Source organism: Bactrocera dorsalis, chromosome 2 (assembly GCF_023373825.1).
Source record: "Bactrocera dorsalis isolate Fly_Bdor chromosome 2, ASM2337382v1, whole genome shotgun sequence".
Classification (NCBI taxonomy): Eukaryota; Metazoa; Arthropoda; class Insecta; order Diptera; family Tephritidae; genus Bactrocera; species Bactrocera dorsalis.
In genome coordinates, this window is record NC_064304.1 from 100,903,846 (window position 1) to 100,923,035 (window position 19,190).

A 19,190-nucleotide genomic window follows, 5' to 3' on the forward strand; every position below is an offset into this window, starting at 1 on the left:
ACCTAATGAAATATTAATTTTTCTTGGTAATATTATTTTTATTAGTTGAAATATTAATAATATTTTCTAAAAAAATGAAAATGAGGAAATAATGCTCAATTTTTGCATTATGAATCACCTTTTGGTGTTATGGTTTACGTCTATGCTATTAAATACTTTTTGACAGTTGTTTTAATAAAACGTCAAATTCAAATGTCAACCAGGTGCAAAATAATGAGCAAAATAAAAACAATACTAACCGCGACTGCGCCGATAACCGCGAAATTCAAGCGATTTAGGGAGCATAAATCTAAACCTTATAGAAAGGAATGTGGTGCTAACTGAGAAAGGATAATGTGAAAGGCGAAATATTCGCAAAGTAGTTTAGTGCGCAAGGATGTAGAGAAAATGGCATAGACATACAATTCACTGTGGTGTCATATTTGGTCAAGTGCAGTTTTCATTGGATTCTCGTTGTGTACAAATGGTGCGGATGAATGAATAGTGTTGGAATTTGATGAAAAATAAAATATTTGATATCTTTTGGAAGGAGTAACTCATAAATGATATATCTGTATTATATACATATGTAAGAAAAACGTTTTTATATAACACAAACGTTGGAAAGTCCTCCTAAATTAGTAAAAAAAAATACGAAGTAGTGTTATGTACGTACATCTATTGTGCAGAAAAGTGTCTCTTGTGTATAAAGTAACTTACTTTTTGCGGTTTGTCTAAACAAGCGAGTGCGTTTCCTAAGGGAATGAAAGGAAATCTTTTATATTGCTACTGTGTGTGTGCATGTGAAATCCAAGTGACACCCATTGCTATAGAAGCGAAATTCATGAAAAATCGATATTCGCCAAAAAGGAAACGGTCAGTCGCGTTTTAGGTAAAGTGGCTATATGTACGCCTCCATTTGGTTCAGACGCGAAAACCAAAGCGTTGTCAATACAAATTTACCAGAAATAATTACTTAAACAGTTAATAACAGATATAGGTAAATTAAAAAAACAAAAATCTCGGTGGAATCAATACTAACAGCAAATGTTGAGATTTATATGCTACTTGTGTTGTTGTCATTTGTCCTAAATTCCATTAGTCGCGTGCTCAATTATATATTTTAGACAATAACTTGTATACTTACGCATATTCACATATTTAAGTGTACATATGTATGCATGTATTAATCCATTATCCTCACTGCCATCAACGTAGAAGCTACCACGTACCACCAAATTTCTCGTTCTGTAAATTCATTGTCTACTCAAAACTGCCTATTTCTGTGTATGCATTTTTTTACAAAACGTCCTCAATTCCTTCACTCATTACTTCAAATGAGTCATGTGCGTCCAAAAATATTCGAATACTTTGAAAAACTTTAAAGTAACAGTGATTTGTGCGGATCGTAAATCAAACGCTATTTAGTGCCCTAATTGGAAAATTGTAGATAAATAAATGTGAATGTTTGCGGACGGGATTTAAAGTCCTTTCGGTTATTATTACAAATATAATTATTGACTTGATACTACGTTTGGAAACAAAATGAAGACGCGTCTTGTTTCGTTAACATACCGCGGCAGCGCCTCTGTGGATCCGCGCTACTCCGCCGCAATGTTGCCATGGACCATAAATGATATCCGCTCCACTGAAAGCTACTCGAAGGTAATTAGTATTTTTTTATTGCTTTATGAATGAAAATAATTGAAACCCTACTATACATAGATCAAGGTAGATAATAAAAAAAATATATATTTAAACCCATTGGAAAAGGAAGATAAAATAATCAAAAATAAATTCAAAAAGAAGAAAGAGAGGCACGTAGATGTTGGACAATGTTGCAACTGATTATAAAAACAACAAAAATGTATGTTACCGCGAAAATATTTCCCATTCAATGCTATACATATATACTATATTTAACAAATTAGAGGTTATGCTTCTAACCTAGCATAGTTATAATATATACATATGTATATAGTTATAAATATACACATATGTATGGTACATACTTGTACATTATTTATATATACCTGCAGTGTCAGCTTGGCAATCTTGCGCGCTAATTAAGCGTCACAAAAAAGCACCCATCAACCACAAAGTCACCATGGTCACTCCTTTGCGGGTTCTACACTTTCTGCCTCCAGCACTCCGAGTTGACCATAAAATGATTAGTTAAGTTGAATGCTTCACAACACCAACACCACAAACAACAACACCTAACACTGGCATTGACACCATGTACATTGCCTTTTATGACAACCTGCTCGTTATTCGTCGGAGCCGGCATAAACGTTCTATATATAAACTAAGTGTTGTGGAATAAATGAATAAATACACGCGCCACAGGATATAATCACTAAGAACCAATTCAATTTGCGCTGTTGAGAAAATCTGTAGTCATTAGTGTGCGACAAAGCAATAACAAAAACAAACATAAACACTTTTGATGTTATTGTTGTAGCTATTATTTCCATTTATTTCTGCTTTGTCTTTCAAGGAAAGTGAGTAGTAGTAATTGAATGTGTCGAGGGCTTAACAATTTGACGGGGGTGTACAGGCCTAAGCCAAAGCGGATGTGTAGGATATGTGTTGTAGGGAAACCTTAAAAGTGTTATAACTACAATAAAGCGCATTAGAAGTGACAGTTTGTTGTGAAAGGAACTAAAGCTAAGAATAACATGTTTAGTTTTGTGCATTACACTTTATAAATGAAAGTATATACATTCACATCCTGAAGACAATACATATATAAAGTTTGCCACGAAATTTGTAACACCCAGAAGAAAACATCGCAGATACTAGAAATATTTATAAAAAGAATCAGCCTGACGACCTAAATCCATTTGGCTACATCTGTCTGCCTATCCCCCTATATACCATATACGCTAATTAGTTTTTCAGATCTGAAATTTTGCACATGTCCTTTTCTCAACAAGAAGTTGCTCATTTGTCGGAATCGTCGTTATCGGATCACTATAGCATACAGCTGCCATACAAACTGAACAATCAAAATTAAGTTCTTGTTAGAAAAATATCTTATTTGGCAAAATATCTTGACGAAATTTCGCATGAATTATTGTCACAGGCAAAGGTACAATATTTGGAGAATTTTTTCATATCGTACTACTATAGCATATAGCCACCATACAAATTGGCTTATCTAAATTAAAATAGAGGTATTTTTATACTCTTTTATGCTATAACAAATGCACCTGTTAAAGGTATTATAGCTTCGTTGAAGCCGAATTTAACGTTTTTTTGTTTGTATGTACATATGTAGTGATATAGTACATACATACATCGGTTATGAATGATATCACGAGCTCATATTTCATTAATCATAGTCTTATTCCATACTAATGAGAATCATAAAATATATAATTTGCTGTCTATAATTGCTTGAGCAATCCCCATCTCGCATTCCTTAATAATTATCCTTATATCCATATTCGAATATGTACTTATATCTACAAAAATTCTTTTACATTTAACCAATTAATCTATGTACATACATATGTAATTTGGTAGACAGCAAATTACTCTATTCACCAGCCTTTCATATGTATCACACGAAGTTTTACTACTTAAATAAAATATAAAGGAAGGGATTCGTTCCAGAAATTTGTATAGACAATCTAAAAATAGACTACTCACAAAGCTTGCTCAATTTACTATGTTCTTCAACCAATAGAGTAGATATTTGGGTATACCAGTATACACACATACATATGTAAATACAAATATTATAATACATATATAACACATACATATATGTTTGTTTGACTACCCAATTATTATGTTATTTTATGCTTTTGACCACAACTTTTTGCCAGCAGATATACTAATACACATAACCACACATATAACCACATTTTTATGAAAATAAATAGGTATATATACATATAAGGAAGTAGATTACCGTAACATATATGTGAAAAATTTCTTCTGTGTCAAAACAAAATTATCGATCCTTTCAAGCGAGGCAAGTTGACGTCACTGCATTAAGTCCAATTGTCTCCTCCTTTCACACAACATTTCCGCCTGCCAATGTTCACAATTTTTTTAACGAGACTTGTCATACTCCAGCGGCACTCATATTATTATATTGGCATAATCCTATTGTCCTCGGCAAGAACATAAAACGTCGTCGCCAAGTGCCTATCAAATATGCCACCGGTAAAAATTCATACATTAGCGCCGAAATTGAACATAAAATTTGCATAAAACAAGTCGGAAGGTGTTGTTGCCTTTGCGTTTAATGCATGGCTCATAAATAAACTGTAGTAACAGTTACCAAGCATAAAAAGCAGTTGTAAACTGTTATATAACGGTACAAAACGTCACTGCTGTCAAGTGACAAGAAAATTAGTTTATGAAATGTCAATAAAAGGTATATTTTTCATTGCTGTTCTGAATAAATGATTCAATATAGCCCATCTATAAAAAGAGAGGACATGCCATGCCGTTTGTTTATTTATTTGTCTTAAACTTTTTCAGTGTATTTAGCCTTTTCAGCATGTCACGTTTCACTCCGGTACAACGCTTGAAAATTTTCCAAGATTAATACGCAAATTCACGTTCAACCAAAAATTATCTTCTCAGTTGAGGCCCGTTTCTGGCTTAAGGGTTTCGTCAACGAACAAAATTGTATGTCAGATTCTCGTGTGGTTCAGGAAACACAACTTCTTCCCCAAAAATTTATATCCCTCTCCGAAATAACAGCCCTTGGCCGGATAAAATCCGGGTCAATTCCGGTGTGTAGAACCGGCTGTTGTGGGAATTGAAATTGTTCCGTTTCTTATTGGTATAGCGCCAACATCGGGCTTTATAACACGATCTTTTGAAGAAATCGGCGTGCACTATCCTTATTTCCAACAATACGTTCACATCTAAACATGGAACATTGCGTGCAGAGTTTGGCCACTCGTTAATTTTTAGAAATGGCGCAGTCTAATGGCCGCCAAGCTCATGCGATTTAACCCCTGTAAATTATTTTTTATGGGATTATGTTAAAGATTTACGCCAATTCCTGCTTGGGGGCTTTCGCAGAAATCATCTCTGCAGTCACCTGCTTGTAGCGGAACCGAATCCAAGGAGCATCAAGAGGTCATTCTAATTATTAGGTCTTCTATTGCTGAAAAATATACTAGTCTCATTCTACACACCAAAAATACAGTATTTTGAGCTGCTGGGTATTTCCATAACTGCCATAATTGTAGCGTTTGTGTTTGGACAGCATAGCGCCCTAAAAGCACAAATTTTGCATGAAAACATAAAGAAAGGAGTTGAAAAGGAGACGAAATATGATGTTAAGTTAATAAAAGAAAGCTATAAAATGAGTCAGAGTAGCAATACCACAAAAGCTGTCATTTACAAAAAAAAACACAAAGAAAAGAGAACATACGAACTAGGGCAAAAAAAAAAAATGGCCGCCTACAAAACTTTTTTCGTAATGAAAATGAAATAGCGACTCTTCACAGGCATATTTTCGCGGCGCATTTTTGTCAGCGCCGAAGGTGGCAACCACTTGCCATGTTTATGCCAATGTGCGTACAAATCTACATAAGGACTTATTGAGACATAAAAATAATATCAACAAAACTTTTTATAACACATTTGCAAACGAAGTGTGTGATGCACAAACAAATGGAAATGAATTCCAAGAACTTTTGTAATCCATTGCGAAATTTGAAGGACTATATTAAAATATTGCTTTATTTCGTTTTATGAGAGGATATTTAAAAAAAAAAAGTTTTTGTTTTTTGCAAATTGATGTTTTTTTCTAACAAAAAGGACTAAAAAACACTTTTTTATATTTTATGAGATATTTTTAACAGAAATTTTTTAAGATGAAAATATTAGTTCAACAAATCTGATATATCATATATTGCTATATTGGGTTGTCAAAAAAGTCTTGCGGTATTTTCGCTAGTTGGCGCTGAAAGCGCGTAGTTCTAGTTTTGGAAAGCTCATTTCACGCGCTAACACGTGTTTGATTGATTGTCGTTTCTTTTAAGTCATTCGTGAGTTATAGCGTCGCAAACATGGCGGAAAATAAAGAGAAAATACGGCATATTTTACAGTACTACTACGATAAAGGCAAAAATGCATCTCAAGCCGCCAATAAAATTTGTGCATTTTATGGACCCGATACAGTATCCATTTCCACCGCACAACGATGGTTTCAACGTTTTCGTTCTGGTGTAGAGGTGATTGAAGATGCCCCACGCTCCGGAAGGCCTGTCGTCGAAAATAGCGATAAAATCGCTGAATTGGTCGAAAGAGACCGGCATAGTAGCAGCCGTAGCATCGGCCAAGAGCTGGGCATGAGTCATCAAAAATTCATTTCAATTTCAATAAAAAAAAAAAATCCAATACAAATACCTCAAGACTTTTTTGGCAACCTAATATTACTATTTACTGAACAACATTTTGCTAAAATGTTCATATATTTCGCGGTTTTAGTATTGACTTAGCATACTTTAAGGCGCGCAACAACTTTTGACCTGTGACGCTTCAACACACTTACTATGCATGACACTCAAACTTTACGTAAAAGTTTCGTATTACAGTTGTCGCTTACCAAAGTGCCATTGACTTTTTACTGTAGCCTGGCCCTTAGGTGTCCTTATGTGCCGCCTTGTTAAAGTTACGCAAAAACAATTTCCACTTTTTATGAACTCTCAAGTGTTGGACACCAGTTTAGAGCCCGTATCCTTGCGTGTTTTTAGCTTTTCGGCGTTATATTTATTTTGGTTGACTGGCCTCTTTTTTGCTGTCATTTCAATGTCGTTTGGGGGGTTTAAAGAAAGTGGAAATAGAAATATTTGGCTATAACCATACATTTATGAAAACAGTGATTTGTTCTTTTCGGTGGTGTGGTACATACGCCCTCATATGACTCGAGCAATTTGTGTGCTTAATAGAAATGTATTTATATAATTATGGCACCCATAATGGACAAATCTCTTTCAACAACTTGTTATATACTATTATGAGCAAAAAAAGTAAGAATTTGTTGATTATTTTAATAATCTTAATTTATTCTTCAAAATCTATGTCGTAACTCTCAAAGTAACGACGCATAACACTCAAATCGTATTCTTTGTTGACAGTTTAGCCGGTCGAAAGGCATTCGGAGTGCAGCACATTTCGATAATTAAAGAAAACTGTCAACAAAGCTTTGATTTTTGACTTGATTTGACGTGCCTTTTTCGGCTGCGGCTCACCTTTGTCACGATATTCCGAATGATCATTTGTTTCTGCGTCGTAAGCATGGATTGAAGACACGTCGCCACGTTTCATGGCATCCTGGTAGTCGGAAAGTATTGTTTCACAGACGTTAACGCAACGCTGTTTTTCGAAAAAGTTGAGTGATTCTGGAAACAATCGTGCTTTCACTTTTCTTAGGCCCAAATGACCTTTCAAAATAGTTTTCACTGATCCCTCAGATATTGCAAACATGCCAGTAAGACTTCTGACTGTTAATCGTCGATTCTCAAGCATCAATTCCTTTATTTTATTGACGTGTTGATCATCAGTTGATGTTGATGGCTGTCCTGGACGTGGTTAGTCGTCAAACGCGTTTTTGGCCATCTTTGAATAATTTGTACCAATAGAAGACTTGCTTGGGTCAATAAATTATCACCGAAAGCCTTTATTCCTTTTATTCCACACACAAAATTTAACGGAACTTTGCTGAATAATTTCACTCAACGTAAAAATCGCCGAATGCACTTTATGTACTTCAGAAAGACAAGCGTAAACTAAACACTAATGATTATTTTGGTGTGACATTTGGCACAGTTGTTACTAGTCGTACCAACCTAGAAAAAAATATTTCGACGAATGGGTTTTCGTGCGAAATTTAAATTAGAAAGTCTTACTATTTTTTTAATTATATAGTAGTTCTTATTAAGCGATATAAATTTAATTCATACAGGTTTTAGCTAATATGCTTAGCCTAAATGTATACTTTAAAAAATAATGAAATAAAAACGAGGCCTACATTTCGGCGCATAACTTAATATCAAAATTTAAGAAAACTTTCTGTGGCGAATACGAAAAAAACTTTTTATTTTAAACCTTTTTAAAAGTTGAATAAAATTTATGAATTATTATACTTTAACCGAAATTGTAAACTTTAAACTTTTTATCTTTGTGTTTGTTTTCTTTAATTAAATACGACAGCTCAATTTCAATTTCAACTAAAAATCTGAACTCCACCATCCAGTTCCCAGCGGTTCCCAGCAATTATTCCATTGCAACGCGTCATGAATTCAATACTTTTGCAACGTTACCCGTTCTTCCTCGCCGCTGCTGTCACGGTGCACAGCTGTGCGGGCGAACGAGTATAAATAACGAATATAACTGCCATTGGGACCATGAGCCGCGCAAAGCGCTTGGCTTGCATTTTTGCCGCATTTACTGTTGTTGGATTTCATTAAAATGCGCAGCATTACTCCGCTGGCAGCAGATGAATTGTTTGAATGGCTGGTGGTTTATTTGTTTTCGGTTGATTGGTTGGGTGGCCAGTGTTTGTGGGTGGGTGAACGGCGGCAGGTGAATTGAATGCTTCGTTTGGGTTGCCAGTTGGGTGGTGTGGGTGTGTTTGGTCAACGTTCCTGAACGTACCATTTCTGTCTCCCTGGTGTGGCCCGTCTACATAGGCATTCAAAATAATGACACTTTCGGGCACGTGCTTCTCAGATGTTTTTGTGTTATGAATTGTAAAGAAAATATTAAAATGAAATGCAAATCCAGTGAACAACTAGAGTATATATACGTATACATATATTGTATTCAACTCTTTAGTATCCCCGACTTTCGGAATAATCAGTGAAGGATGCAAGGGTTTTCAAAACTATAAACCGAAGAAATGTGTAATTACTTCTGCTGAGAGGTTTTGAGAATAGATCCTTCCGCTTTACTGTAACGACACATTTAATAAAAATATGTGCCGTAGATACCTTGTAGAGAGGATGGAGTATGCGACGTAGTATCCGCCTGGCGAAGCCAAGGAAGCATCCACTCCTTTGGAGAGATCAGGTGAAGAAGGACCCGACTGCACTTGGTATCTCAAATTGGCGCCAATTTCGAAAAGAAGAAGCGATTGGCGCGCTGCTGGTAACTCGGCTATAACCGCGCAGTCTTCGCCAGTAAAGAAGAAGAAGAAATAAAAAAGTATTCCAAACAAAATTCGATCAATCATTTTGTATGACAACTATATGTTATAGTGGTCCGATATGAATGATTCCTTCGCAGATTGCATAATTGCCTTGGACAATAATCTGTGAAGATTTTTCTTGAAGATATCTCATCAAATGACAAAGCTTTCCATGCAAGCACTTGATTCCAATCGTTCAGTTTATATGGCAGCTATATGCTATAGTGGTCCGATAGCGGCGGTTTCGACAAATCAATAGCGTCTTGATGAGAAAAAAACATGTGCAAAATTTCTGGTCGATATCTCAAAAACTGAGGCACTAGTTCGTATACATATATACAAGCAGACAGACATACAGACGAACATGGTTAAATCGACTCAGCAAGTCACGCTGATTAATTATCTATATGGTAAACTATGGGGTTCTCGAAGTTTCTTTTTGGTATTACAAGCTTTATGGCAATCTTAATATACCCAGTTCAGGTGATAAGTCGTCTTCTCTCGTTGGCATTTTCTGGTTCGGAGTCTATTGTTTGAAACTTCTTGCGAAAAAAGGTTTTCATGTTGCTCATACCCCACATAAATATGAAAATTTAATATAAGCGGCTAAAATTTTGTTTCAATAAACCGTTATGGCGATGTTCAACACTGTTTTCGGACTAATTATTTTATTTCACAAATAATTTTATATGAAAAGAGAAAAGTCAAAATTCGTTATTCAAAAAACACTGCAGTCTACTAAGTATGGACTTACTTTGAATGATTTTATGTTTATCGTCTGCCTAACTAAGACTTGATTGTGTGACCACACAATAGTTGTGACATTTTCATTATCATGCAGAGACACAGGCACATCTTCAACGTATTCTCCAGCTTTCATAGATACCAGCAGACCACTCGCTTTTCATTTGCTGATACCTTTCAGACGCGGCGACATTTGTGCTCAGGAAAAGTCTGTCTGCACATCATCAGCGCACGATGAATTATTTGAGCAAACAGCGGCTACATCAAAAATAATGAAGCAAGAATGGAAATTGTGTCCTTTCGGCGACTCTGCTGGTTTGTGGCTTGTTTCTGATGCGCTCGCTCCCGTTATGAATGACAACATTGTAAAAATAAGAGTACGTCAACTTTTCCATTGCTCATTGCCTTTGTTTCAAAACTTTCATAGTTCACATACATACATACATACGTGTACATACATATATGCATGGATGTGTCTCTCATTAGAACATTGTCGCTACAGATACAGATATCTATGTGTTCCATGCAGTGCATTTTACCGCATTGGCATTGATGGAAAAATCAAAAACAAAAAAAAAATGGAACAAAACTCATCTCGAAATGAAAGCCAACTTTTGTGTTTTTGTTCAATACAATAACTGTGCACAAATACATTATTCTCTCTCCAGTTACAGCATCCTCGCTGCGCTGTTCCACTCCGACCGTTCGCCGAATCCTAACTTTCGCACATTTTACATCACATTCCGTTCGGATTTACAGTTAATACATTGTCTCAAACCAAAAAAAAAAGTACTAACTATAGAACTTTAATTAAATATGTGTGAGTGCATGTGAAAACCACAGATCTTCGTAATTTCATTACGCAGTCGTCGTAAATTGGATTTATTTGCCTTACATAGTAACACTGTAGTTGCCCTCTTTTATAATAAAATTGATTGAAGTGCTTTTTAATGTCGCAACTTTTATAGCTCACTTATTCATTAGTTGATAATAAAAATATTTAAATTTTTCGACCCACAATCAGTTTCAGTTGCACAAATTAATTTAATGCCGATGTAAGCACATATGAAGTATTCAGGAAAAAAATCCTTCAAAAATAGCAAAAAGAAAGAAGTAGAGTAAATACATTCTGTAACGCTAATTATTTGTTCCAAGCGCCTATTCTAACAGTGCGGCATTCGAAACAGTATGAATCAATGGCTCAGCTAAAATAAAACCCAAAAGCATAGAGAGAGGTGACACTTGCTAATCTCAGAGTATTCTATACACAAAAAGCCTCTCATAAAAAGCATATGCTTTCGGAGAGCGGTGAAAAAAGTTTTAGAACACCAAATTTTCGGTTTACAACAAGTGATCCGAAATTCAGTGTGATAATTTTAATCAAGCTTTTACTTCTCAGTCAGTTCAGGATACTATTACTTGGCACAATAAATCTAAGGTCGCTGTGTATTCCTCGTTTATCAAACAACTAAATATTGTTGAGGTTGATTTAAAATTAAAAATACGTAAACTGTAGCCGCAAAGACACTATAATTGAATCGTATGAAATCAATTGCAAAGCAGGAAGTACATTCATGTTATATGTACATTGTAGGCAAAGGTAGCTCTGAACCTGTTTTACTATATCCATACACTAGTTATTATTTGTTATAAAAGTGGTAGTTTGCCGACTAAAGTGACATTAGAAACGATAATTATCGTCGAACCCACAAATTGAGTTTTTAATTGAAGGTTTTCTCCAACAACTGTCCCGCACAATGGCGCTAGCACCAGAAGAAAATGAGCTGACAATAACTCAAGATTTCATTTGTTCTTATTTCTCTGAACTATTGAAATTTGTAAAAATTATTTAATTCCTAAAACTTTTTCTCGAATCGCACTTTTCGATATCGGTAAGGAAAATTTTACCGAAAATCAACTTCAACAACATTCATCAACATTTTCCCACGACCTTCTAAGATATTTTTATCAGGTGATGGTTGAAGGTGTAAGATTTTTGATAATAGTTTAGATTTTTTAAGATATTCGCCATTTTGTTAAAAAAAATATGTTTACAATCCCTTCGACTATTACCTATATTTATCTATTGTAATAAAATTTGTATACCCTGAACAGGGTTTATTATGTTTGCTACGAAAAAGGAGATGTAGTAGGCCTTATAAAAATAACGGGGTTTTCAATAAGTTTAAATAAAACAAAAACGGTGTGGGATATCAATGAAATTCTTTATTTCTGTGAACGTAAATTCGATGCCTTTATGTATGAAACTTGATTTCTTTTGCATGGCCACCATTGACACGCTTGCAGAAGTCCAGACGCTGAACCCAGATATTGAGTTATCATTAAGCGGTAGCGATTCTCATTCTTAGTAACGTGCCGGTCTCGATCACCAAGGAAGAAGTATGGTTCAATGACGTCACTGGCAATTTCCATGAAGAAATGACAAACCTCACTGAAGAGAAATTTCAAAAGAGCAAGAAAAATATAGCGCTGTTTGCTGTCCCTATCGGTCTAGTTTTGTATATTTCTCGGAGGTCTTCCTGTAGATCGGCTGTGAGATCAAAGGAAACCAAAATTTTCCAAATGAATCGTCGATAATTAAAGTACATCAAATTCTCTAAATGCACAATATTTTATATTTTTCTTTATTAAATAAATCGCCTCATTCGTAGAATTATTTTTCTACTCTCATCATTTGATACGACTAATGAGTCTAGTAATCTTCCGGCACTGCCTTTACGAGCCTTTGACCTTTGTGAAAACCATTTGGAAACAAATATATGTATGTATATAATTTCAAAAGAAATCTAAGCTCGTACTGGTTTATATCACACGTATTTATTGTCATATGTATATACTCACACATTTATTTGCATGTTCCATACAACCGGTGGTCTAATAATGATTGTCTATTGCACAATAACTGTATTTTACGTGAAGGTTTTTCTTCTCGTATTGTTCCAGCTGTAATTATTGCCTCTTATTGTACGTATTTGTTGTGCTCGTTATAATCGCATTCAACACTGTTGTGGCAACATCCCATTTCTCATTAGCAATTTGCGTCACAATTTGTCGTGGCTATCATTTTTTTTTTTCTAACACAAGACTACAATTTCAAATATTTAACTAAATTACTTTATACTATGATAGCGAGTTCAATTTACATGCATAAATATGCTTTTATATAACATATACATTTATAACATTTTATATGCATATGTATGTATGTATATGTGTATGAATTTACTGTGTAAAAATTGTGAGGGTATCTATTTAAATGGTGTGTAGCTTGAGTTGTAGCTGTAATAAAGTATTTTATTGATTTTTGTAATATTATTGATTTAAAAGAGTAATATTATATCAACTATTTATGACGTATAAATCTCAAGAAGTTAGCGTCACCCATTTGAAAATGTACCTCTACCAATACTATAGAGTTGTTTCAGCCAACATCTGTTGCAACTTTCCCTATCATTCAATGTATATTCGACGAAATCTATGCCAACCTCGAAAAAACGGTAAAGTACGGTTCGTAAAGATCAATTCTAACAATATATTTGAAGCTGTTAAATTTTATGAAAATGTTGTAATGGAAATAATAGAATTTGCCGTTTTTTGGAGAAAAAGGGACTCTGTAAAATTTCAAATCGATATCTCACAAACCGACTGGTTGGCGTATATACAGACAGAAGGACGGACAGCCGGACAGACGGAAATGATGGGTCTCCGACCTTAGAAAGCTTCAGCAACTCGGACCGACCTATAAAACGACCAGGCACATTTTACGTCGAGACTGTGCAATAACTGAAGCCGCTGAACCTTCCCAAGCCAAATCGCTTCGCTATGGCCTCTTGAAAAGTTCCAAGAAAATCCGACGTTTTCGAGCCAAACATTGCTCAGCGATGAGGCCCATTTCTGACTAAATGGGTATGTAAACAAATAAAATTACCGCATTTGAGAGGAAGAGCAACCTGAAGAGATTTAAGAGCTGCCATTTCATCCAGAAAAATGTGGTTTAGTGTGATTTGTGAAGCGGTGGTCCATATTTCTCAAAAATGTTGACGGTGAGAACGTAATCTTCAATGGCGACGGTTATGATAACCGACTATTTGATGCCTGAAATTGAAGCTCGTGATATCGGCAAGATTTCATCAATGAATTTATTGAGAGAACACTGAGAAACTGTGAGCAGATAATATTATACTTCGGGCCGGTCGATTGACCACAAAAAGATCGTGTGATATTACACCGTTAGACTTTTTCCTGTGAGCAGATGTAAAGTCTAAAGTCTATGCGGATTATCACGCTTCGATTCAGGCCTTGGAGCAAAACATCTCGCGTGTCATTCCCCAGTCGAAATGCTCGAACGAATCATCGAAAATTGGACTCAACGGATAGATCATCTGTGACGTAGCCGCGGCCAACATTTTAAAGCGAATTTCTATAAAAACTAAATGCCAAAAAATGTTCTTTCGAATGATAATAAACATTGCCCATTAAATTTGAGGTTTCTCGAACTGGATTACCCTTTATTAATGATTTGTTTGAGCTTTTCACGTGGTCGAGGGCGGCAGAGACATTTGATATGATCAAGCTGGCTTACATAGATGGATCTTTGAGTACGATCATGAGACAAAGAGACAATCTTCCGAGTGGCACACGCCGGCTTCTCATCCCCCAAAAAAGGGAAAAATGAGCAAATCCAAAGTTAAAATGATGCTTGTTGTCTTTTTTGACACCAAAGGCAACGTCCACCATGAATTTGTTCCTCCTGGACAAACCCTTAACGCTAAATCCTCAAGAGACTCAAATGAAGAGTCAATTGAGTCCGAAAAGATATCGTTGCCGATAGGAAGTTGCACCACGACAACGCCTCGGCTAACATCGCCTTTCATGTGAACAGCTATCTAACCAAGGCCGGCATCTCAACGCTTCCACACCACCTTGCGTGACGTCTTCAATGCTTGTAAATCGCGCTGGCAACGCTGCATCGACGCGAAAGGAGTCTATTTGAAAAGTTTTCAAAGAATCGATTAACGATTGTCCTACATAGTCCTATTACTTGCCGGACAAACCCTGTATATGACTTAATCCTGATTTTAAATGGAATAAATATTGGTGCTGAAGTTTAACTTTACAACTTACTTACTAAACTTAAAACCGTCGATACTTCTTGGCGTTCGTAATAATTACCCAATAATGGAGTGTGAATGATTGAAAAATCAAAGAAAGTATCAATAGTCCATACTTGCAAGTTGCTATCAACCATAGCACTAAACTAGATAAGACTTACCACATAGTGGAGCGAGAAGCACTGTGTAACGGCAAAGAAAAATTAAAATGACAGCCAAACTTAATATTTATTTTAAACACACTTTTTTCTTTAACATTTCATTGCTTATACGCTCGACGCTATCAACTTTTTTTATATTTTAGTTTCTCAATTCAAAAAGTTGTGTGAAAAGTAACGCCTGCATCATAAAACTTTAAAAACTTTAGTTTGTAAAAAAGCAAACTGCCGTTCAATACTAATTGATACTAAATTGACATTTAACGAATCGAAATGAAAGGAAAAAACTTGAAAACTGTGAAAGCGAGCAAGGAAATTGAGCACTGGCGCATATCCTGCAAAAAAAAATGTCACTCCAATATTGGCAAGCAACGTGTTGGCACAAAAAATGCAGCGACTTATTAAGCGGAAAGCCCCTCATACTATCCAACACTGGCAGCGTATTTCCGCCTGTTAATTGCGCTCAATTTCGTGGCAGACTTGCACTTTAGTGATTATGAAAGTTTTTCCTACTTTTTCCCAGGACTTTTGTTTCAATTAATTTAAGAAAAAACTTAAAAAGCAAAGTCGTATGAAATTATGACAGCATGAAGAACGAAGGGGTAAAAATTGTTTTCACAAGAAAATGAGATTATTGAATAATGCGACAATGGAAAAGTTTTGCCTCTGAAAAGCAGACAACAAGGTGGGTTGTTGTTTTGCTCGCTGAACTGTTTATATACATACATACATATATGCCATGTGAAATGGGGTTGTCTGACAGCCATTTTGGAGGGAAGGAGACGCGATGACAACAAGAAGGATGCCGTAGCATTTGCTGCATGCAGCTGTGTCACGGCGAGGCAGAGGCCATTTAGGGACTTGTTGTGGCAATGGCACCGTGCGTAAAGGCGTGTGCCTCATGGCTCACTGCTTTTGTATATACTTACTCATTCCTGCGCTTTTTATTATTTAATAGTTCGCTAAGCCAACATAATATGCACTCGGCTTGCAGCAATGCGGTAAGCGATGTGGAAATCGCATAGGTAAATGGCTGCAATGCCGACGCGTGCGTGTTATGAAAATATTTTCCAACACACTGCACTGACAACTCACTCAACATCACGGCGCAAAATTTTCTTTAAATTCGCATTTGAATTCAAATATTTTCTTGCTATTTCCACTCAAGCTTATTTTCAAGCATGTAACCATCTTTTCCATTCTTCCAGCTCTCCGTTGGCATCGAAAATGGTGTGCTCGAGTCATATAATTCCGATTTCGAATTACAATTCAGTCATCCGCTCAAGCATATTGTCGGCATGTGCCGCATCGTACACAAGCAGAGCAACACGAAAAGCGCCGGTAACGGTTTCCTCCAGTTGAAAGCCTTCACCAGCGTCGGCAGCGCCACAAGTAGCACAGCGAATGGTTTGAAATCGAATGGCACAGGTGGTGCCTTAACCACCTCTACTTCGTATGGTTCGCTGTCCTCGAGCGCAGCACTGCGCGAACGGGAGCGCGAGCGTGAACGCGAACAGGCGGCGTTGGCCGCTGCAAATGGCGTGGATGGTGGTACTAATGAGCCAGTTAATGGCGGAAATGCGAATAATTTCATGGAATTTCTCGGTCCCATCACAGGCCTCGTGTACTTGATGAAGGATCCGCGTGACCCGTTATTGCATATTTATCTATTCGAATGTGAAGCGGTTGAGGAGGTAAGTGAAAGAATTTCTTATGAATCATTAAATAGTCAACATTATTAATACTAAGAAAAATGTGAAATATTCAAAGAGACAAGACAGAGAAGTCAAGTTAAATGTGTGGTAAATTCAAGCAGCAAAATTTTATGGTTTCTAGAATTGTTAGATAACGTTACTTCAACTTTTTCTGTAAAGTGATTTGTCATAAAATTGGTTTAAATTATTGATATTGCAGTAGTAAAGCTCGAAAATTAATGCCACACCACTTTTTATCAGCTTGTTTTCGGTAGAATCAAATAAAGCTCTTGAAAGCTTTTATTTCAGAGTTTTTTTTTTTTTAATTTTTAATCAATATTTTTATTGTCTTGTGCTGCAATTATAATTTTGACAAGTGATCTTCATATTTTGATTCACCACTTTACTAAAACTAAAAGTTTTGACCTTGGAAACTTTCTTGGCCTAGAAGAATGAAATATTCTTTCCTCTAAGGACTTTTAAGATCAATTATAAATTATTACATGCATATGTTTTAGCCAGCACTATATATACAGACATTTTTGCTTCATGTATATGAATTGGATGACTCCAAAGGAAGCCCCTCATTTATATGTATTTTGCCTAATCTTCTCCTTCATTCGACCATTTTTTTTTCAAATTTGTTTTCGTTCGATCAGTCTACTTTTCCTTACTATAAAAAAGGAATATATACCTGTATTTACTGCAAAGAGGTCAAATGTGACTAGTGAAAAAATAAGGGACTACGACCCCGTATTTAAAAAGCAATTTAAACCATTAAAAGGACATGCAAATGTTTGCATGCGAGTGTACAAATGCAAATCCATATGAAATAAATGAAAAATTGCTTGAATTATAGTATTTAATGGTATTCGAATAGCGGTTGTTAGTTCTATTTGAAATGACCTCTTTTCAGCAAATACATATGAATATTTGTAGGTTTATATACATACATGCAAATGTGTCATGTGAATTTGAAATGCAATGTAAAAAAAATAATTTAAGTGAAGTGAATATGAGTGAATTTCTGTATCGGTACCACCAGCCCTTGAAGAATGGCAAATCGAATGAACAACAGGTCAAAATGAGATAGACTGGTGAAATGGAAATATATACAAGCTTCCAAATGTTGGATAGCAATTATTCGTACAAATTATATCCACTTTTTGGCCATTCACGCAGAGCTTACACTGAAATCTTGAGCCATTCACAATTGTAAACATTCTCTAAAATAAGTAGCATTGAAGACAGCTGCAGCACACGCAACTCTCTAACTTGATTGTTCCTTTCACATGAATGTTTTTGCCATGGAAGAACCATACTTATATTAGGTTAGCTGAGAAGTCATGAATCGCAGACGGCTTAGCCTCACATTCACGGATATTTATTCTTCAATAATTTTCTCTGTATGGCATATAATCTTACTTTTATTGGCGAATCGAATAAACAAGTGGCGTAAATCCCATGCATTTGTTTTACTTTGTATCCATGTTTGTAAGTATGAGAAATGTAACAAATGATATCAGAGTCGATATATGTATATATAAAAGGTGATCCATTTCGAGGTTCCCTACTTTTTTTTTAAAGAAAAGGGACATAAATTTCAAATTTACAGGAAATGTTTATTATCATTCGAAAGAACATTCTTTGGCATTAATTTCTTGAAGATTATCTCCTTCAAATGTTGGCCGTGGCTACGTCTCAGATGGTCCATCCATTGAGTCCAATTTTCGATGATTCGTTCGAACATTTCGACTGGCGAATGAGACGCTTAGACTTTAGACTTTACATATCCCCACAGCAAAAAACCTAACAGTGTCATATCACACGATCTTGGTGGCCAATCTCAATAAATACATTGATTCATACGATGTGTGCGAAGTGGCGCCGTCTTGTTGAAAGCAAATGTCGCCGAGATCATGAGCTTCAATTTCAGACATTAAATAGTCGGTTATCATGGCGGTATAACGGTCGCCACCAGCATCATTTGTGAAGAAATATGAACCGATGATTCCACCGGCCCACAAACCACCCAAATGCGGCAGTTTTGCTTGTTTATGTACCTACAACAAAAGGATTTACTTTCACTAACCAAGGGTTAAATGTCGTAAAATATTCATCAAATTTTGTTGTGATTTTACATTTGTAAGGCAGGAGCTTACGACAGCTCTACCAGCTATAATCACTATTTTATGAGGAATAAATATCCAAACCAATTTTTGTAGCGCCACACAACCATGGACAGACAGGTATTCGCTGCAATTTGCATATATGAATATGCATATGTATAGAAGAGTTTATATGTGTAAACATG

General features: G+C 35.8%; 1 protein-coding gene across 2 annotated transcripts in view; it reads left to right on the forward strand.

The window, feature by feature from the left end:
- Positions 1 to 247: 247 nt before the first annotated feature.
- Positions 248 to 19,190, forward strand: part of LOC105226056 (TBC1 domain family member 4) — a 46,767-nt gene continuing 27,824 nt past the window's right edge. For both annotated transcript variants that reach the window (XM_011204799.4, XM_011204800.4), the window contains exons 1-2: positions 248 to 1,644; positions 16,391 to 16,876. In XM_011204799.4, the coding sequence (XP_011203101.2) occupies positions 1,525 to 1,644; positions 16,391 to 16,876 (606 nt within the window). In that variant the 5' untranslated portion in view covers positions 248 to 1,524. The remainder of the gene's footprint in view (positions 1,645 to 16,390; positions 16,877 to 19,190) is intronic.